This window comes from Euleptes europaea, chromosome 20 (assembly GCF_029931775.1).
Source record: "Euleptes europaea isolate rEulEur1 chromosome 20, rEulEur1.hap1, whole genome shotgun sequence".
Taxonomy (NCBI): Eukaryota; Metazoa; Chordata; class Lepidosauria; order Squamata; family Sphaerodactylidae; genus Euleptes; species Euleptes europaea.
In genome coordinates, this window is record NC_079331.1 from 22,327,985 (window position 1) to 22,350,239 (window position 22,255).

Here is a 22,255-nt window from a genome sequence, read left to right on the forward strand (position 1 = left end):
GTTGTTCTGGCGCGGCTTTCGAGTGTCGCGGTTGAGGGAGAGGGTTGGCTGCGCATGCGCGGGCGGGGCGCGCGGCGATGGCGCCTCGGTGGCAGCAGCGGCGGGGGTCTCTCCTCCGGTTCTACGAATTCCTCCGGCAGTGAGTCTTCCTTTTTGTTGAAAAATGTCCTTTAAATCGTTCAATTTCCAGGAAGCTCAAGAGAACGTACATGTTTCTTTTATTCTCGGCCTTGTCTCCCGCACAACCCTGCGAGGTAGGCTAGCGGGAGAGATTAGAGCGGGCCCAAAGCTGCCCAGGGAGCGCTAGTGTATGGGTGTGTTGGGGGGAGGGTTTTGCTAAATAGGGAAAATAAAGTACAAGTTTGTCCCGTGCCGACTGATGTTAAGCTCGGGGGGTTTTCTATTGGGGAAGGAGCCTGTGTCGTGGTTAAGGGCGGCAGACCAGGGTCTGGGAAACCCAGGTTCGAATCCAGACTCATCTGTCGCAGCTCTCTGTGGGCCGCCTGTCCTACCTCATAGGGTCGTTGTGAGGATAGTGGAGGAGGGAGGAATGTTGTCAGCTGCTTTGCCTCCACGTTGGGGAAAGAGGCGGCGTGTGAGTGAAGGGATTAAATAAACCGTGTGAGCTAAGTCAGTCCCAACGTGCCATAAGCTTAGAAGCGCGTCCTGCTTCAAAACGGTGAATGGCCAAACAGGTAATACAAGCAGAAGCAGAAAAAAGTTTGCAATTGCTGGCATGGTGCCTTGCCCCCCCACCCCCGCCCGGGATTCTTGAAAAGTCGCTGGAAACTTCAATGGGCCTGGAAGATGCCGCGTGAGCATGCCCAGCAGCCCTTCCAGGATAGCTGCCGCCGGATTGCTGCAGCCCCAAGTTCTGCTGTGATTAAGGGGGTTACCGCACTTTGTATTCCCAGCGATGTATTAAGAGTTTGAAAAGGTTATAAAAAATACCGTTCGCACTTTGTTTGGCCCCTTTAGCTGTGAAGACGTCTTGCAACCATTTATTAGCCGTGGTAACCAAAAACCCCTTTAAAGCGATGTTTTTTATAACATTTTCAGACTCTTAATACATCGCTGGGAATACAAAGTGCGGTAACCCCCTTAGAAGAAGAAGAGTTGGTTTTTTTCTCTACCACTTAAGGAAGAATCAAACCGCCTTACAATCACCTCCCCTTTCCCCCGCCCACAACAGGCACCCTGTGAGGTAGGTGGGGCTGAGAAAGCTTAAAGAGGGATGTAACTAGCTCAAGGTCACCCAGCTGGCTTCATGTAGAGGAGTGGGGAATCAAACCCAGTTCTCCAGATCAGAGTCCGCCGCTCCAAACCACTGCTCTTAACCACTACACCATGCTAGCTTTATTAATTTGCTTTATTTGTATCCCACTTCCCCCCTCCCCCAAAAAGCAGCTTACCTCATTCTCCTTTCTTCCATTGTATCCTCACAACAATCTTGTGAGGTAGGTTAGGCTGAGCATGTGCTACTGGCCCAAGGTCTCCCAGCAGCGAGCTGGCATGGCTGAGTGGGGATTGGAACCTGGATCTCCTGGATCCTTGCCGTGCACTCTAACCAGTACACCACACCAGCTCTCAAAGGTATTGAGATTTCTGCCCCGTCCACCTGCTTGCAACTCAACAAAGCCCTAAACCCCTTGAACCCAAAGCAGCCCAGAGGACTGATTTCCTTTTACCTCTTAACTTCAGTCGTTAGTAAGAGGCCCTGGAACTCAGGCCTTTTGGGGAGGGTGTTACCTTGTTATTTGGAATGCCCCTCCTAGAGCAGCATAAATCCCTCTTTTAGGCCCAATAGAAAAACTGTTCTGTTCACCTGGACTTTTTCTGGACCTTTTCAAAACATTTGTTGGCTGCCTTTCTTCCTCATGGAGCTCAAGGTGGATTACAATATGAATAAAATGCATAGAGTACATACAAATTCATAAAAACCAAAATTGAAAATCACAATGTAAGACTACTTTAATCAAATGCATAAATAAAGCCAGCTTCCGCTGCCTGTTAAAGACTGGAATTGAGGGGGCCAGGCGCACCTCCCTGGGGAGGTTGATCCATAATTGTAGGGCTGCCACTGAAAAGGCCTGGTTCTGATCTTGTGTTCCCGCTTCTGGCTTTTGAATTAACAGTGCTATCCTAAGCAGAGCGAACACCTACCAAACCCACTGACTACAACCAAGGTGCAAGTCTGCTTAGGATGGCACTGTTAGTTTAGCTGTCTAGTTTATCATATTCAGATCTGTCTATTTCACTTTAGTAAAGAGGTGGAGTAGAGATGTTTTCAACAAGCTAAATATTCCACATGACTCTTGTAGCACCATTCTTTTCTCAAAAATTTGACCAGAAATATTTGTGATCAGATTGTAAATATTTATGTTTGGCTGTTTAAGAGGGAAAAGGCAGTTAGTGATAATAAATGGTTTGTTATGTTTCAGAGTGTACAAAGAAGGGAAGAAAAATACCAGCGAAAGTCCACTTACCTTTGAGGTATACTTTCTCCAAAGGAATGTTTGTTTTATAAAAATTATGTAATTTGGGGAAAAGGCTAGTTGCTATGTCAGTAATGGCTTTTTTAAACTTCTTAGTGGATATTTTAAAATGGGAAAGAGAAAAGATAATAGTAGTTAATTTCATCAGTGGGTTTTTAAAAATGCAGTTCTTCTGGATTCCAGAAATAAGTCTCCAATCAATTGGAAATTAGCTAATAAAAAAATTCACTCTCTGCTCTGAAATTTACAGCTGTAAGCTATAGTCACCAGTTATTGTCATGAACTGGGACATAATTACTAGAAAAGAGGATTTTCAGTGCAATCCTAAAGAGAGTTACTCTAGTCTAAGCCCATTTATTTTAATGGGTTTAGACTTGAGTAACTGCATGGGATTGCACTGTTTCTCAAAGGAAGAGTCTGAATGGTTGATAGTCTTATTTCAAGCTGTTTGATATGGCCTTGGTGGCTGTTTCCCTTAAAGATACCATCTTTTGTTAGTAAAGAACTGTATGAACATATCGGTCATTTATACATGGTTGCTGTAACCTCCTTTATTCCCTGTTTCAGCTAGGATCTAACTTTTCAGTATGCACGATATCCCATTCCTTGGTAGCTCGACGCTGTTTCGACGCAAAACCAACCCGGGTCTTCCCGTTCCTCTGTTAATCTGACTTTTTCCTCTCGCCTGAGCTCAGCGCTGCTCAAAGCAGCGTGCAGATGACTAAACGGGGAAACACAAAAGATTGGCTTCTCTCACAGCCAATCACAAAGCAATGTGTAAAGAGGCAGGGATTCAAGAGCTTCCTGCTACCTTGGAGCTCTTTCTGAGCAAAAGAAAGGCTTTTTAAAAATGAGGCTTGAATTTCTCCCCCACCCCCTTTCAGATTGCTCTGTTTTTTGTTCTTAAAATGCTTTTTTATTTTGGCAGTTGGGTTTGGGGGGAAGGAAATCTTCTCTCATGGGGAGCAATGTGAAGTAAGCCAATTACAGAGCAACATTTAAAGGGGTGGGACTTGATTTGAGCTTGGGAGACTGCTTTTCTGTATACATGGTTCGATTAGCACAGTTTCATCCCTGATCATTCCAGCCAATGCGTACAGTTTCCCCCAAATCGGGTTACATTAATGTGCAATGAAGCCAGGTCCAAGCAGGGAGATATAACCCATGCATTAAAGGCCGTCGTCTCTTGATGTTGGAGTCTGTTTTAAAGTTGACCATCCAGTTTGAAGGTATACGTGTGCTGTGACTTAATGCTACTACGTAGCTCAGTAGTTGAGCTCCTCCCTGATAAACCTCATCGCTAAATGGGCAGAGGTGGGGGTGGGGGACTATGGCTGAGGTTCTGGTTGTCAGCTGCCAGTCAGAGGTGATGGTACAGTACAGTAGAGCCAGATTGTTGGTTTCCCTCGGTGTAGGCTTACTTCATGTGCTGGTGCGCTGCATTACCTTGTTGCCTTAAACATTTGAACGCCCTCCAAAAAGCTGCAGTACAAACATGAAGCTGTTTCTTTTGCCAGACTGATGTACAAGGCTGTGTGATTGACGAAGCATGCGCAAGCCCCATCGAGAACCTCTGGAACAGAACCGGGGTGATTATTGTTTTGGAGAAAGTGGTAAGAGGGGTATCCTTGTTTCAAAGTGTTGTGCTTTCCTTTCTGGGAATAGTCATCTCTACAACGCTGTTGCCTGCTCATACAGATACCATGTGAAAAGACTGAGCAATCAGAAGAGCAACAGACTGATGGCACATGTATCTCTGAGGTTTCTTCAAAAGAGTGTCCTGCACCACATGGTTTACCTGTTTCAAAAGCAAGGTGTGTGTGACTCCTCATTCAAATCTTCTGCTGGTTAATAAGACTGTGTCTCTGGTGCTAATTTCTGCTTCTATAACCAATCACTTGAATTTAGAAAAAAAAAAGGGGGGGGAATTTTGTGGGCATGCATTTCCATCAGACAGTGAAAGCACATCTTCGTATAGAAGCGATTGGCTATCGATTCTCTGAAAGGGCTCTACATTAATGGGCAGCCCAATCCGGGATGGCCAGGGACAGTGCAGCCGTGCCACCTCCTGAGAGGCTTCCCGGGCTGTAAATAATTAAAAATGGACTTTAAAAAAACCCGTGAAACTCTCCCATTGAGTTTCACGGAGCTACACCAACTATTTTGCAGGCATAACTGGACACCTTCGAAATGGCACATTCTCGGGGCAAAAGGGCTTTGGAAGCTGCCTAAAGGCAGCTCTGCCCCCGAAAATGCCCCCCTGGACACCAGCGTGAGCAGTCATGCCGGAAAAATCCTACCAGGGACGGCACAAGTGGCACGGGACTATGTTATGAGATGGAACGATTTCACTAGTAGACCCAGTAAATTGAACTTTAACCATTACTTATCCAGTCTCATGTAATTACCTTTCCCCCCCTCCTAGGCAGCTCATTTCATTCTTCACCATGTCACAAAATCCGAACATGACCGATTTAAAAATAAGCAATCCAGTGGCTTTTCCTCCACTGTGGGTGCGGTGTGATCGGACAGACCCCCAACAAACTATCTGGCTAGGAGCTGAGCCTCTCTCCACTGGAAATAACCTTACTGGGATCACTCTTCATACAGTTACCAGCAGTGGTAAGGAGTTCTCTGGTAGCAGTGCTTTCCAGCAATTTCCTTCTCAGATTTGAATAAGGGCAGGGAAGAAAATGCAAGTCTAAACACCATTGTTTTAAATGTAGGATGTGCTCTTCATAAGCAAAGGGATTGATTTTTAGACTTTGTAAAACCAAAGACAGCAGCCTGAACAGCCCAGTCAAACCTGATCTCATCAGAGCCTGGGGCGAAACAGTGTCAGCCATGGTTAGTACTTGGATGGGAGACCACCAAGGAAGTCCTGGGTTTCCACGCAGAGACAGCCAATGGCAAACCACCTCTGAATGTCTCTTGCCTTGACCTGGATGGCCCAGGCTAGCCCAGTCTCATCAGAGCTTGGAAGCTAAGCAGGGTAGGTCCTGGTTAGTACATGGATGGGAGACCACCAAAGAAGTCCCGGGTTGCTATGCAAAGAAAGGCAATGACAAACCACCTCTGGTCATCTCTTGCCTTAAAAACCCCTTGATCCTGGGGTCACCATGAGTCAGTAGCAACGTGACAGCACACGTGACAGTTATTGTTCTGATTAGAACCAAAGATGTCTTTCAAAATCTCTCAGAGAAGATGGTTAATAATCCAAGGAACAGTAATTTTAATTCAACTGACTGAACCTGGGAATATAGCTAAATAATCTTAACAATGTGAAAGATGAACTTTTTTATTACATCAAATATTTCCTGTATTATTGGTTTGCATTATATTAGCTGCTGCTCATGTTAACCACTAAAAACCATGGTATCTGAGCTCTTTGTTGCTGTTTCACTGGTGAGAATGGCATTATGGGATATATTCGTACTAGAATCTTATCACAAGGGGGTCAGAGCTGTCCCATAAGCAAAGCCTGAGAGAAAGGCCCACTTTGTGCTAACTAGATCTCCCCTGCTAAATTCCATGTTATACCTTTCCTAGGTCCATTGTCAAATAAAAATTGTTATACAAATTTGGAAGAATTAAAAGAGAACCACAGAAGAAGACATCGCTGTTTTGGGGTACGTTTTTCTTTTGTGTTTTGTTCACCTATAAATGAATATGTGGCTGGAGAAATCCCAAGTGCCTTGTTGCCCCAGGCTTTTAAAATTGATGCTAGTGTCCAACAGTGCAGTCCTAAGCAGAGTTACACCCTTCTAAGCTCATTGATAGCAGTGAATTTAGATCCTAACTCTGCTTAGGATCGTACTGTTAATCTGGGTCTGGTTTGCAATAATTGCATTGCCCAGATACATTTTAAATTGTGGAATGATTGAAGTATTTTAGGGCGTTGATATTAGGATTTTATATCTTTCTGGATAGCTGCTCTTTGGGAATTATTTGTTGTGTTACAGGGAACTGGTGGGAACTGCAGTTTGTTTTCTATTCATAGACTCCCGTTTTTACTGGGACTCAACGCGGATTACGAGTATGATATAAAAAACTGTCCACTGTAAACAAGTTACAAGATTAAAGAACATTTGAATCTACCAACAAAGATTGTTAGTAAGAAAAAATAATGCAGTTGGCCTGAGATGATGGAATTTTCGGGGGGGGGGGTGCGGGCACAAACCGCCCATTCAGCCATATCTGTTTAAGGCAAGAGGGCAATCGGTTATGGAACAACCTCCCCAGAGAGGTTCGCCTGACCCCCCTCTTTGATCCTCAGGAGGTGGTTGAAGACGGTTTTATTTAGGACTGCGTTTGATTGATGTAGTTTTTATTGAGGGCCCTAATTGGAGTTTTTTAAATTGTTGTTTTTATTGTGTTTTTTTATTTTAACAATGTTTTGTTTATATTCTAAGTCACATTGAGTTGCACAAAAGAGAAAAGAAGAAGAGTTAGTTTTTATATGCCAACTTTCTCTGCCACTTAAGGGAGAATCAAACCGGCTTACAAGCACCTTCCCCTCCCCACAACAGACACCCTGTGGGGTAGGTGAGGCTGAGAAAGAGTGACTAGCCCAAGGTCACCCAGCTGGCTTCATGTGTAGGAGTGGGGAAACAAATCCAGTTCACCAGATTAGCCTCCGCCACTCATGTGGAGGAGTGGGGAATCAAACCCAGTTCTCCAGATTAGAGTCCACCGCTCCAAACCACTATACCACGCTGGCCCAAGGTGGCTAATAATTGTTTTAGATAAAATAATCAGTGTAGGGAAAAACTTTATCCAGCATAAAAGTCGCCTCCTGAAATGATCCTTTGTTAATTCTAGCTGACTACGAAGGTCTTTGCCTCTTACAAGTTCCTTGAAGCCACCCTGTTGGACTCCCTCTCCCTGGAGGACACCTTCGCTCCACCAGAGAGAAATATATATGCTGACTTTTCTTGGAACACAGTGACGGAGACTCTACAGATACCTCCACCCACTTGCAGTGCTACGCTGGTAGGAAAAATGATCTTTGCCATTTCAGTATTGTTACAGAAATGGAGTATTGCAAATGCTCTTAATTCTGGAATAAGGCAAGGATGTCTCTTATCCCTAAAACAGAAAAAGGCCCTTTTAAAGACCCCGGTTTGTATAGACCAATTTCCCTGCTACACATTGTTCATGAAATGGTTTTAGACAGCAAGCTTAATATAATTATGTACAAATACAAGTGCGGGCAGCGATGGCTGCCACTAAATGCAACTTTAAAAGGGGATTAGACAGGTTCAAGGAGGATGATTGGTCTGTAAATGGCTGCTAGCTAAGGTAACCAAAACAGCCTGAATAAAATTTTGTTAGTCTTTAAGGTGTTACTGGACTCTTGCTTTTTTTTCCTACTGAATAAAATATGGAATCGTTAAAGGAATATAGTTCTGCATCTTTTTACTGCTGCCAAAATGATCATGGCAAAATGTTAAGAACTTGTATTTAAGCTTGGATAAACAGTCTGTCAGGTAGAAAGGTTAATGAAACTAAGCAAGTTAATGCTTCTGAGAGAAAGAAGGCAACAGACACAAATTTTTTCAAATTAATGGAAACCTTTCTTTGACTTTTGGAAGTGGAAGCAGATTGATAGATATAATTGCTCTTCTCTGTTTACAGTGTATCATATGTACTGTATTTCAATTTTGGCATCTTAAAGAGTAAAGTAATTTATATTGATAAATTTATAGCACAGGTTTTTTAAATATTTAAATATATATTTAAATATATTTAATGATTATTTAACTACAGGGGGTATTAATTGGTAAACTTAGTTATTAGCCTCCGTCGGGCTGTAGTAGTTTTTTTCTTTCACCTGAGTAATGGGTCTTTTATATTTGGAACTTTCAGAAGTTTCAGATGGCTTGTGGAGGCCCTTTGAGTTCTGTGTATGAGGTCAGCAAAGAACTGCAGTTCCTTCTTGTAAGTATTTATTGCCCACACAGCAGCTAAGATGTGTGTATGTTTTAATCAGCTGTCCTGTAACGTGGGACTATCAGGAAATCAAAGTACATTGGAAGAAACTGGCAGCATTAAACCTAGCTATAAAGGTGAACATACTCTACATGCTCTTGTGATAGTGCTTCAAAAATCCAATTTTTGCAAGCAGCTCAAGATAAAAGAAAGCTGCTGGTGGCCCATGATCTTTTAAGTCATAAAGAGAGATTCTTAGAATCTGGATGCAACTTTCAACCAATTTGCTCCACAAGCTTTTGTAAGAATTGGCTTGCAGTAGATTAAGTATCCATTTGACTCCGTGGAGAATGAAATCTTAACCTGGAATCTAAAAACTGCGGCTCAAAACTGAGGTTCAGGGGATCTAAGGCCCAATTCTTCGTGCAGAGAAACTTCTGCAATGCAGTTAGGAGCACCATTAATTTTACGGATAAATTAATTCATAAGGGAATCAATCGATTCTCCACAGGTTTCAACCCACAAGGGGAGGGGGGGTCCATACAGGAATTGTGATCCTACTTGATTGTTAAATACATTAATAGTGGCTGGAATGTATTGACCACCTTTAGAGCTAAAACAACAGCAACAAAGAAACAGATTATTGCCTTCAAAACAGTAAGCACTTTGGTTTGTACATTTCTAATATGGCTTGTCCAGAGCATATTAGACTGAAAATAGATCCCAGGATATTTAGGCTGGGTAACCTGTTCAATGAAATTACCATTAACATGCCAAAGATATTTCTGTTGATGTGAGGACCTAGAGAACTTCATCACTTTGGATTTGTTATAATTAATAGTCAGACCCTCAGAACACCAATACTCTGGGAAAGAGCTCAGACGTTGGTGTAGACCCACTGGGGTTCTAAAAAGTAACAATGTGCTGTCAGCATACAGTAAGATTGAAATAAGAACTTGGGACAATACAGGAGGATGGAACTGTTGGTTATTTAATCTAGAGCCAAGAGGCAGGTGTATTGAATGGACATTAAAAAATGCAAGGTGGCTGAATTTATTTCAGAAATGTGACTGCATTGAATGAGGCCAAAATACGGATTGCAGTTTTTATCACACTATAAGAGCAACACTGTCTTTCCTCATGTATAATCTTGGAAGGCTTTAAGAGGGGAGTGTGTGGATCTTCACATCAGAAGTGGATAAATCATAACTGAATATAATTGTATTTGCTCTTAATCATTTAAATGTTAATTTTGAGAATTTTTGCTCAGCTCAGTGCTAGTTCAATGACAATTTTGTGTATTAGGTTAATAATAATAAGTCAAAGAGTTCAAGCTGTCAGTTTTGCTGATCACCTACAATTTAATATCTGGGAACATTTAGCTAATATATCTAATGTATAGAATGTATTTAATGTATCACATTTTTGCTTATTTGTATTACTGTATATAAACATTCTGTAAATTTCTAAATGAGTTTGATATTCAATATTCTATTCTAAGCTATTTAGAGAACACCTACTTATAAGCTCCTTGCAGATGTTTGATCTTTATATATCCCCCTTTTTTAATTGCTTAACTATTCTAAACCTCAAAATGTATCTTGTATGTATCAAACTATGCCTATATTTCATTGCCATCTGAATAGGTTTTCTACATGTGGACAGTGAAACTTTTAATTATGTTCCTGCCCAAATGTCAGCAGTACAATGTTGTCTTAGCATTCAAAAGTCAAAACGGGAATCACAAATATTAGAATATGTTGCTCTGGTCAGCCACCTCATTGGCAGGTGTACTGTTTAGCTGTTTATAATCATCATCAAATCTCAGCCATTGCATGTTCTTTAGCAAAAACACTTAATGTAACCTCTATTGCTCTTGCTGCGTTAAATGATGAACAGCAAGAATTTCATTCAACCATTTTTGGACTCCTTAAACATCATCTGGCTGTGAATCAGTACAAAATATGTGTTGCTTTAATATGTATGACCTTTGTTTCTTAATTCTCTAAGTAACCAGTTATGTTCTACAATGAATCCCTACTTCATTTCAGCAAGGCAAGCAGCTATTTTTCCCTGCTCCAAAGGTCCTATACTTAGCCAGAGACCATCTTACATATGCATATAATTTGCTTTTTAATATAAAAAAGAAAAGATGAGATGTAGCAGTTCTTATGGTTTTATTGCTTTGGCAGGGCACACCCTCAGTGCATATAATATTATCATAACGATTTCTGGGTCTCATCTCTGGATATATACTGTCCAAAGTCTACTGACTGTATAGTGACCTAATGACCTCCGTGGAGCAACCTTAAAGGGATTTAGCTTCGAGTAATCCACTTATCCTATGTAACAGACAGCCAATGTTTACTGACTCCAAGATAGAATGTGTATTGTCTTTTCCATTCCTTGATCTTGTTAATTATTAATCGTGGTATGCATTGCCTAAAATTCCATTGTCTAAAGTAATGATCAACCTCGCTATTCATTTTGTGTCTTCCTTAATAAAACCTGGGAGCTCCACTCAGAGGGTAGAGCTGGTTCTCTCAATGATCAAGATACAATTGTGTGTGTGTTTTCCCTTCAGGAGTGGACATGTTCATGGAGGAAAGGGGTATTCATGGCTACTAGTTAAAATGGATACTAGTCATGATGCGTACCTATTCTCTCCAGGATCAGAGGTGCATGCCTATTCTATGAGGTGCTGTGGAACACAGGCAGGATGGTGCTGCTGCAGTTATCTTGTTTGGGAGCTTCCTAGAGGCACCTGGTTGGCCACTGTGTGAACAGACTGCTGGACTTGATGGGCCTGGGTCTGATCCAGCAGGGCTTTTCTTATGTTCTTATGTTGTTAGTAAAAGCAATAAAAGTCCTTGCAGAACATCTCCTGACTGTTTTGCCTAATGTGCAGCTCACTGTTCCCCTAGCTTCTAAAGTCTGTAATACTTGTGCTCTACACTAAAAAATATATTCAGTTAGTCTAAAAGATATAACTGGTTTTTCTGAAATTATAAAACTAAACCTGTGCGTAAACAGCACAACATATTGGAAAGTAGCTGACAAATGGCTTGGGGCTTTGCTTTTTCTCTTTTGTGGTGCTTGGTAGGGCTTGGCCAAGGGCTTGAAGACTGGCACGACAGAGTGGAATAAGCCTTCAGGAGGAAAGCCAGCTATTGAACTGGTCCAGAACCTTTTGAAAGGTAATTTTGGTTTAATAATTCGAAGCAGTAGTGTTCTGAATGGATTTGCCACTCAAGGCTTTAATAACCATGGAGTTTTTCCCAACCCTGATGGTTGGGTTCAGTAAAAGTCCATTCTGACTGAAGTTCTGAAGTGTGGCAAAATCATTCTCGTTGCATGGGTACTTTTCTGCTACATGCCTTGCCATAGTGTTGTGCTGTCATCCTGTCTCCCCTTTCAGGTCTAAAGGATGGAACAGATGGATTGAATACACCAGACAATTATGAGATTGAGGTATGCAGGGCTGTAAAACCAGCCCTTCACTGCATTTCAACCTTGTAGTCTTTAAATGGAGATAGATCACGATGGGTAGCTGTGTTTGTCAATAGCAGTAGAAAACAGCAAGAGTCCAGTAGCACCTTAAAGGCTAACTAAATTTCTGGCAGGTTATGAGCTTTCATGAGCCGCAGCTCACGAAAGCTTGTACCCTGCCAGAACTTTTGTTAGCCTTTAAGGTGCTACTAGACACTTGCTGTTTTCTACTGCAGTAGTCTTTACAAAAGGTGATCTGTTAATGTGTTCTCTTACCTTTAATGTTGGGTGCCTGTTAGAGGGGAAAAGGTCTGCTGCAGTAAGTGTTTGTAGGACTAGAAAATATTCCTGTAATGGCATCAAGGTCTTGAAGAGCGCAGCCCCGGAACATCAGACCGATGCTAATGTGTTTGTATTAGTATCTCCGGCTAACCAGCACCGGCTGCTCCTGTGCTTATCTAAATCTAGAAACGTGCCACGTTTAGACGTACATCCTTAGCATTACATTCTATCTTATTTTGAAATCATTTTCTCCTCTTCTCAATCTCCAGAACAACACTGCTACAGTTTATGGTTCCATGAAAACAGTTTTTAGTAGCAGAGAAGATCTGGATTTTGTTGAGCAGCTGTGGTGCAAGCTATGGAAAAGTATGTGTTCTGTTTTTGTTTTTTTATTGTACACATTCAGATGTCTTTATTTTAAGATTTGCAACCTATAACGGGAACACTAGCTGGTTTGTGCAGTGTCATCTTAAATTATTTCTTTTTTTTAAAGTATTTTTATTAGAAATTTTCAAAAAGAAAACACATATAACATACTCATTTATTCACATACAAACAGAATAATCAATCTTCCAGGGAATTCGTTTTGAACTAATCTTTCATATCATACTGGAAATTTGTTTAATTCATGATCTTTCTTAATCCTTTGTCAATATTTCCACTGCTCTTCAAGTTATCTATCGATACAATATGTAATACAATTCATATTTCCCGTTCTGTGCTTCACTTTTATTCTACTGCTCCAGACTAGACTATTTCATATATACAATACAACTACTGCCTTTATATTACTATTCTGTTATGCACTAATATGCCTCCACTCTTCTTTACTGAATTATGATTTCTACTTTGTGTAGTCAAAGTAAAACACCCATTTCTTCTGAAATTCTTCATCTTAAATTGTTTCTGAATTTCTTATAATCTGCTAAAGTATTCAGTGACATGGCTAACTTTCTCCCCCCAAAGGTGTCACATCCTGTGAGGAATTGGTGAAGTGTTTCAGGTTGATAATGAAATCCTTCCAATGTGGTGAATTGCAGGCATGGGTATGTATGAACTCTGGCCAGAAGGGCTGCATCTAGGTAACAAGAGAGTTGGCAAATCACAGAATCATAGAGTTGGAAGGGACCACCAGGGTCATCTATGCCAACCCCCTGCACAATGCAGGAAATTCACAATTACCTCCCCCCCGCCCCCCCTCCACACACCCAGTGGCCCCTGCTTCATGCCCAGAAGATGGCCAAGATGCCCGCCCTCTCATCATCTGCGTAAGGTCATAGAATCAGCATTGCTGACAGATTGCTTCTTAAAAACATCCAGGGAAGGAGCACTTACCACCTCCTGAGGAAGCCTGTTCTAACTGTTAGAAAATTCTTTCTAATGTCTAGACGGAGCTGATAGAAGGCGTTGCTGGGGTTCTAAGGAAATCTCACTGAGTTCTACTTCAGCGTATCCACAGATGTTCAGCCTTTGTGTGATTCAGACTTCAGAATGGATTAATTATATTTGTAGGGCTCTTCAAGGTTATCAGTGCAGCTCCGGGAACTGTCCCAGCAGTCGTGAACTGGGGTTGATTGAAGAGGGAATATGGAGACTGACCTGGGCTGCTGCCTGCTTCCCTTCCAGCAATGGGCATGTTAATGTTGAGCCTCCCTTACGCTTGTGAAGTCTGACTGGTGCAGAATGGAGCTAAGAAAGGATATACATTTGCACTCCCTGGGGCTGACTTCCACCCATGTTAGTGATGATTCCCTCCGTTTAGATTAAGTTGAACTGTATACAAGAGGGAATTGATATTTGGGCGTCATGTTTAATTAGGTAAAAAGGTAGCTCCCTGTGTAAGCACCAGGTCATTCCTGACCTATGGGGTGACATCACATTCTGACATTTACTAGGCAGACTGTGTTTTACGGGGTGGTTTGCCAGTGCCTTCCCCACTTGCCTACACTTTACCCCCAGCAAGCTGGGTGCTCATTTTACCAGCCTCAGAAGGATGAAAGGCTGAGTCAACCTTGAGCCGGCTACCTGAAACCGACTTCCGTCGGGATTGAACTCAGGTCGTGTGCAGAGCTTTTGACTGCAGTACTGCAGCTTACCACTTTGTGCCACAGGGCTCTTCGTTTTAAATTAAAAGGTAAAGGTCCCCTGTGCAAGCTCCACGTCATTCCTGACCCATGGGGTGACGTCACATCCCTACGTTTCCTAGGCAGACTTTGTTTACGGGGTGGTTTGCCAGTGCCTTACCCAGTCGTCTTCCCTTTACCCCCAGCAAGCTGGGTACTCATTTTACCGACCTCGGAAGGATGGAAGGCTGAGTCAACCTTGAGCCGGCTATCTGAAACCAACATCCATTGGGATCAAACTCGGGTCATGAGCTTGGACTGCGTACTGCAGCTTACCACTCTGCGCCAAGGGGCTCTCTACTCATTTTAAATTAGCTAGGTTTTAAAGATTTTTATGTACAATCATACCTTGGAGATACTGTGGGTTTAGTTCCACCGCAATAAAGCAAGTCACATTTTTTTTTGTTTCCCAGTGCATATAAAAGTTACGTTTACACAATACTGTAGTCTATTAAGTGTGCTATAGCATTATGTCTAAATAAAACAATGTGCTGTAATAATAATGAAAAAGTTTGAAATATTGCAAGGATTACCAAAATGTGGCACAGAGACATGAAGTGAGCACATGCTGTCGGAAAAATGGCGCCGAGAGACTTGTTCAAAAACGCAGTATCTGTGAAGAACAATAAAGTGAAGCCCAATAAAATGAGGTGTGCCTGTATATACATATATACATGTATGCATGTTTTATTGTGTTGATAGATTATGTAAACCTATGCTGTTGTTAGCCACCCTGAGCTTGGCTTATGCCGGGAAACGGCAGGGTACAAATCAAATAATTTAAACAATCAGCTGAACCTGGTGAGGGCTTGACAGTATAAGCAAATATTAATCATAAATAGCTTAATATATTTGTTATTTTAAAAATATAACCTTAAGGAATATCTTTTAATATTTTTATTCACCATGTGTTTTAGTTATGTAATAAGACCAGACCTTTTTCTTTTAATATTGTGAAGCATCTGATTAGTACAAGATTCCTCTGGTGTTGTAATTGTGTTATTATCTTTCTGTAGGTTCATAAAGAAAGTAATAGCTTACTGAGCAAACTGATTAAACAGTCTCACCATGGAAGCATGGAGACGGTTTCTCTTAGTGGTGAGGCTCCAGTTCAAATGCTTCTAGAGATTGGTGTGGATAAAATGAAAAGAGATTATCTCAGCTATTTTATAGGTAAGTCTTATGTTTTGGAACAACAATCACATATATTGGTGGCTTTTCCAAGCATTCGGTTTCTTTATCTCTTTCCATTTGAGAGCAGATTTTAGGTATATCATCAAGCTCACGTTAAACATCTGACTAGCAAAACACTCTTAAGTCAGGCTTACATACTAAACTCTCCCCATAAGTATTCCCTGTATACGTAAATTAACAGATTTTTCTGGGCAGATTTTCTCAGCTGAGGTTGCCAAGTGGTGCTCATTTTAAAGGCTTCTTTGCATCCCACTTCCACAAAACAGAAACTAAAGCCGCGTTATGGCAGATTGACAAGAAGCTTGGGTAGGGGTCCCCAACCTTTTTTGATCCTGCAGGCACCTCTGGAATTCTGACACATCATGGTGGGCACATCCACAAAATGGCTGCCGCAGCTTAGCTTCAATCTAGAGGAGAATGATGTGAACTGTTTTGGGTCCTCATTGGGGAGAAAGGTGGGATATAAATGAATTAACAAATTAAATAAATCCATAGAGTCTTCAGATGTGTCCTATGAGTGAGGGCAGAAGGAGGGGGGGGGAGCAGGAGAGCACTGCAGCTGAGGGAACAAAAAAGGGTTTGTGACATCTCAACAGCAACTTTTCATAACACGGTTCACATTGACGCTAAGTGCTACCGTGCAAATTAGTTATGTTTTCTTTCTTAGGCAAGGAACTTGCCGTGCATTCTCATCTGGTAAGATGCTTCATTTGTTTCCTTCCAAATGCTATAAGTAGCACTGGTGTAGCCAGCGTGGTGTAGTGGTTAAGAGCAGTGGTTTGGAGCGGTGGACTCTGATCTGGAGAACTGGGTTTGATTTCCCACTTTTCCACATGAGCGGCGGAGGCTAATCCGGTGAACTGGATTTTGTTTCCCCACTCCTACACACGAAGCCAGCTGGGTGACCTTGGGCTAGCCACAGCTCTCAGCCTCACCTACCTCACAGGCAATTGTAAGCCAGTTTGATTCTTCCTTAAGTGGTAGAGAAAGTCAGCATATAAAAACCAACTCTTCTTTTTCTTCTCTGTTTTGGGAGAAAAGGCTTTAAGGGAGTGTTGTCATTCAGATGACATTCGTGTTTAACAAAGCTTCTCTAAACAAGGTCTGACTTTTTTTTTTTTTTAAGGGCAGTTCATTTTTGTTCTTTGACATCTTTCTCTGTCGTCGTCCCCTCCCCCCCACAGGATTATTTCATCTCCACTTCAGTAGATCTGCAGGAGCAAGTTCATCGTATTCAGAAACTCCATCACGTGCTGGAAATAGTGGACAACTGTGTGGATCTTCTTAAACTTGATCATTTGAACCTCGTCTTCTTGACACAGTAATTGTAAACCAGAAAATCTTTTTTTTTTTTAATGGCAAGAAGAAGCAGATTCTCTGAGAGGTCAAACAGTGTGTAAGGAGCTACAGGAGACTCTTCACTGAATTGGAGTAATGTTTGCAAGAAATAGAACTTCATAAAGACATCTAGAATGATGGGTTTATTGGCCACCTCTCTGCGTGCCTTAGCAATTTTTTTCAGTCTTCCAATTTTGCAGAGAAGGAATTCATTCAACATGCAGTTTTCTAGCTCTAAAATAGCATTATTATTTTCTCTTTTTCCCAAAGCAAAGACCTGTTTGAGTAACGGCTGTGCTTTTCTTCAACTTGCATTGTGTAGTGGTTAATAGCGGTGGACTCTGATCTGGAGAACCAGGTTTGATTCCCCACTCCTCCACATAAGCGGCGGAGACTAATCTGGTAAACTGGATTTGTTTCCCCACTCCTACACATGAAGCCAGCTGGGTGACCTTGGGCTAGTCACTCTCTCAGCCCCACCTACCTCACAGTGTGTCTGTTATGGGGAGAGGAAGGGAAGGAGATTGTAAGCCGGTTTGATTCTCCTTAAAAGGGAGAGAAAGTCGGCATATTAAAACCAGTTCTTCTTAACAGTGGTCTGGTTTTGAGTCGTTGCGTAGAGGATCATAGCAAATGTTTCCTGTTCCTCTTTTCACAGGATATGGATCATAATTTTTTCTCTTTTAGGTCCTGTATAAAGTACTACAAGGAAAATCCTCTGAGTGAAAAGCACATGTTTGAGCTACCAGTGAAGCAGTCTTGTGTAAAGAACTTATGCCAAAAGTAATTCTAAACCTCAGTACTTAACACACTAGTATCCCAAGTATCAAACTATTACTTCATTTTACAATTATATTCTCCTTGATCATCCTTCCAGTGCTTATCCCCAAATATGGAGAGTAGAAATCAGCAGTGGACAAGGACAGAAAGAAGTGAAAACCACCTGGCAATTTAGCACCACCTCTCCAGCAGAACACATGAACTCAAGCAGCATAGGTGAGGAACTCTGCTTCCACCTCCCTCGGTCCTTTCTTCTCTCCCTTTTTTTCCTCAGCTAATGACTTTTTCACACATCTTTTTTCTTCCTGACTTCTGGCTGACAGCTCCCTGCCCGTCACCAACCTGCCCTTTTCCTCAGGCTTCTTCCCTCTCCTTAACTCAGCTTGTCCAAGATGTTAATATGGGCCAGATCAACACCAGGCTGATCTTCTCTACCTTCTGTTCCTCACACTCCAAATCTGTTGATAGGTCCATGCTGCAGAACAAGCAAAAAAACCTCACCTTAATCTTTGACTCTTTGCTTTTGCTTCCCACATTATGTTGCTCTTCCTCTCCACCCCCTTAGCAAAAACTCTGGTTCACCTCGTGGCTTGACTCCTGCAATCTTCTTCTTAGGTTTTCTGCTGTACAGCACTACTTTTCGTGCTCGCCGTGTTTGTTCATCTCAGTTTTTCGGAATGCCACCACCACACGGTTTGCCCACTTATACTTATTATTTGACAACTCCTCGTCTTTCTAGAGCCTTCTGTTTAGCTAGACTGAATGCTAACCCCTCTATGGTTATATAAGGCAGAATTTTGAATATACCATACCCAGAAAGGACCTGTCCTTGCTTTTCTGGCTCTAGTGATTCATTAGCTCATGCCCTTTTGGAATGCCGCTTTTATGAGGAACTTAGATCATGTTATATCTCTCCCCTTTTAATATATAAATCTAATGCCTCTGTGTCTGACATAATGCCTTTTTATTAAGTGACAAGGATCCAAAGGCTACATTGTCAGTAGCAAGATTTATTTCAGTCCTTATATCCCTCAAACATTAGATTTTAAATTATGCTGTTCAAGATCAATGGATCAAGGCGCTTCTAAGGGATAAAGGAAATGTTTTCTGCTGTTGTCCTTCAGTCCCTCGCCCTCTCTGCAGTCCTCTGTTGCCAAAATCATTCTCCTTTTCTGTGGTTCTAAGCACTGGACGTCCTTCAGACCCTACATGGGCTTTCTCCCTGCTCCTGGATCCAGCACAAACTCCTCTGCCTTGCCTTCCTTGGTGTTACCCTCCCTTATCTCTTATACCAGTAAATCCCTTTTCTCCTCAAGCTTCACCACTTTTGGTTGTCCAGAGGATATCTGGGGCAACTCCACCTTTTCGCCCAGGCTGCCCCGTGTATCTGGAGCTGTCTCCTAGAACAACTGTCCGATGCCGCCTCTCCCTTCCCTCCCTTCCAGTCCTTTCTCAGAGCCTATCTTTTCTGAGGAAACTTTGGTTACAAACCTTTTGATCCAGTTCTGTGCTGAAATTAATCCGGAGCATGCATAGGTAGGTAAATGAACACATTTTTGTTTCCACCTCCTTCCCCGTGTTGCTTAGGTGAAATTGGGCATTAATTCCTCAGAGCAGGGACTTGTCATATTTTACTTTGTAGAGCACCTTAATGTAAAGTGCAGTGTAGTAATATTTGTCTTTCACTTCCTTTCCCTATAGCCCGTCCTGGAATCGCCTGTTCTAACGTGGCCTTTTGGAACAGGAAGGCTGCTTATTTTCCAGTAATCAGTTCTCTGTGAGGCTGGAACTAGCGCAGTGGCTCCCAAACGTTTTGGGCCACCGCCCCCTTGGTTCCACTCAACTCAACCCCAGCGCCCCCTATCGTATAAAAAGCATTATTCAAAGTAAGGGTTTGCATGACTCACTAAAGAAGATAATAACAACAACATTTAAAAACAGTAACAATTAATTGCACATCTTTTCAAAATCAAATTAAAACTTTTTAGTTGAAATTTATTCAACAAAACTGATGAACTTGATCCAGTGGTACCAGTTCTTCAAAGGCTGGAAAAAAAATCGGATGGTTTCCTCCAAATTTGCCAGCATGGTGCCATAGCTTGACCTATTGTAAATTAGTAAATAACACAGATGAAGGGCCCCACCTATAGCACTCCCTGCTGCCCTCTTGCCTCTTAGTGCCCCCCTAGATGATCCCACCGCCCCCCAGGGCATGGTACTGCCCACTTTGGAAACCACTGAGCTAGAGGAAGAATCCCTCATGTATAAATATCCACTGTCCTGTTAACACAAAAAGCCTTGAACTTGAACTTGTGTAGCAACAAGGAAAAAGGATTTGGCTGTGTGGGAGGTCACTGATGATGAATATTTCTTGCCTCAGGATCTGGGCTGTAGGAAGAAAGAAGGATGGTTCTCCTCCCCCCCCCATGAAATAAGGGTTACATTCAGAGTTCTTATGCCACTGAACACTGGGGGAGGGGGAGGGGCAGTAGTCTCAGATAGAAGAAGAGTTTTTATACCCTGCTTTTCTCTACTGAAAGGAGTCTCAAAGCGGTTTACAATCTCCTTCCCTTTCCCCCCCACCCCATACATAACGGGCACCTTGTGAGGTAGGTGAGGCTGAGAGTTCTGAGAAAGCTGTGACTAGCCCAAGGTCAGCCAGCAGGCTGCATGTGGAGGAGTGGGGAATCTAATCTCGTTCACCAGATTAGAGTCTGTCACTCGTGGAGGAGTTGGGAATCAAACCCAGTTCTCCAGATTAGAGTCTGTCGCTCTTAGCCACTACACCATGCTGGCTCTCACACTTTGCTGGGACAAATGAGTTAAAGAAACGTAATGCTATGTTAAGCTTTAGCATGGAGTCTTGCTGGTTAATCAGGGTGCCATACAGCTGTATGGCATTTGGCGACTTTAATTAGAGGCTGCCAGAAAGCTGAGAGCTCTCTAGAGTCCACCAGACATCCTGCAATATGGAACTCCTCAACAGGCCACGGAGCTGCTGCCCTGGCCCGACAGTATTTGTTCACTTAAATTCAAGTCCAGAAGCCCCTTAGAGACCAATGAGATTTTTGGGGTGAAAATAATTCGGAGCTTTGATTCTCAAAAGCTCACACCCCCAAAATTTCATTGGTCTCTAAGGTGCTACTAGACCTGAATCTAACTGTTCTACTGCAGACCAACCCGGCTACCCTCTGAACCAATGTTCATTTAAAACGTTTCCTCTCCACTAATATCTGAGACGGTGTACAGTTTTGAAAATGTAATGAATATAAATACAACACGGTATAAAACTCAAAGAAAAACAGGCACCAATAAGAACAAAACAGCAGATATAGAACCAAGTTCACCCTAAAATTTGCATTCACGAAACAGCCATAAATAAAACCAAGTTAGTCATTAATCATCAAATGAAACCCAACCAAACAGGAGTGAAGACCAATTAAAATCTATTGGAATCAGGGTCTTCTCCTGGCTCCAAAAATGTCCAGAAAAGGGACCGGGCAAAGAGAAGGTTGAAATTCCAAAGCTGAAAAAGGTTTCCCTCCAAACATCTGAGGGTGGAGGTTCTGAGTCTGTAAAACTCTGACCTGTGTTTTCTTTGTGTGCGTGCGCTGCCTTGGCTATGGGAGGAGGGCGTTCTTCAACAGGTGACTCTTCCTACCCGCTTCAGGAGGCCAGACTGCCTGGTGCTTCTGAAATGATTTCCACATGGAGGAGGGGATCCCAGGTTCCTCCTCTGAGGTAGCAGAGTTCCAATATATTCTCAGAGGGTTTTTTCCCTCTAGCATTCTCTCTAATTGGACTCTTAATCGGGCTGGGAGAAGATCTTCATTTAGTTAAGACATTGTTCAGCTTTTTTGAAAGGCAGAGAATGACTCTAAGAGAGTCTAGCCGGAGCAAGAACGGGACCTCTTCTGTTAGCCAGTCCCCAGGGGCAGTGGAACACAAGTCTTATTCCCCATTTTACGAAGGAGCATTTCCCTCCCCACCTGTCTCAGACATTGTAGCCGGGAAAGAGATTTCAGTGTTGGTGAATTCTCAGGTTATTTGTCTGACAGTGGGACTGTCTCCTCTGTCTAGGGGCTGGGAGGTGTCCCTTCCCAGCAGAGGCGGGGAAAGCTGCCTCCCGAAGCAAATGAGAGGGAGGCACCCACCGTAAGATGTCCTCCTTTCGGTGGCCAGGAAGAAGACTCAGATCGCTGCTTTCGCTTGCATTCATGACAGTTCACAGCAGATGCTGCAATCACTTCCTTTGGTCTTGCAGGTCTCCTGGACAGCACAGAACTAAGCGACGACCCAAAGGGGATGTCCTTTATCACCCTGGCCGAGTGCAGCCAGGTGCATTTCATAGAAGAAAAAGGCTCCACTTAACCTTCATGCGCTGAAGTAATAATCGTAAGGTGAAGAGCATACATATTGTATCCACTGCATGTCTTGAAACGACCCGTCTTCTTGCTAAAGAATGCTTTTTCTGTGCTGTATGTATTAAAGAGCTGTAGGATCTGTGCAGACAACGCTGTTTTTCTTCAAGATTTATAGGTATGTGCCAGGTGCTGAGTAGAGTGTTGAAATGGTATGCTTTGTCGTACTTGCCGTCTACCTTAAGTAGGCAAGACTGGGGAA

General features: G+C 42.5%; 1 protein-coding gene across 1 annotated transcript; it reads left to right on the forward strand.

Annotated features, from left to right (window-relative positions):
* Window positions 1-4,253: 4,253 nt before the first annotated feature.
* On the forward strand, window positions 4,254-22,003 carry ZWILCH (zwilch kinetochore protein). Its single transcript, XM_056866124.1, has 15 exons — window positions 4,254-4,309; window positions 4,921-5,117; window positions 6,045-6,124; window positions 7,317-7,487; window positions 8,364-8,435; window positions 11,530-11,623; window positions 11,845-11,897; window positions 12,467-12,563; window positions 13,164-13,243; window positions 15,337-15,493; window positions 16,182-16,210; window positions 16,699-16,835; window positions 17,540-17,635; window positions 17,730-17,848; window positions 21,897-22,003. Exons 2-15 carry the CDS (start codon window positions 4,943-4,945, stop codon window positions 22,001-22,003), a joined length of 1,467 nt encoding a protein of 488 aa, XP_056722102.1. The 5' UTR covers window positions 4,254-4,309; window positions 4,921-4,942.
* Window positions 22,004-22,255: the final 252 nt, after the last annotated feature.

What these genes read in the sequence shown, in the direction of transcription:
- ZWILCH (XM_056866124.1), top strand. Translation starts at nt 4,943, where the DNA reads ATGTCACAAAATCCGAACATGACCGATTTAAAAATAAGCAATCCAGTG. An exon ending in TTGCCGTGCATTCTCATCTG is followed by an intron (nt 16,211 to 16,698) that starts GTAAGATGCTTC and finishes TCCCCCCCACAG; the next exon opens with GATTATTTCATCTCCACTTC. An exon ending in AACCTCGTCTTCTTGACACA is followed by an intron (nt 16,836 to 17,539) that starts GTAATTGTAAAC and finishes TTTCTCTTTTAG; the next exon opens with GTCCTGTATAAAGTACTACA.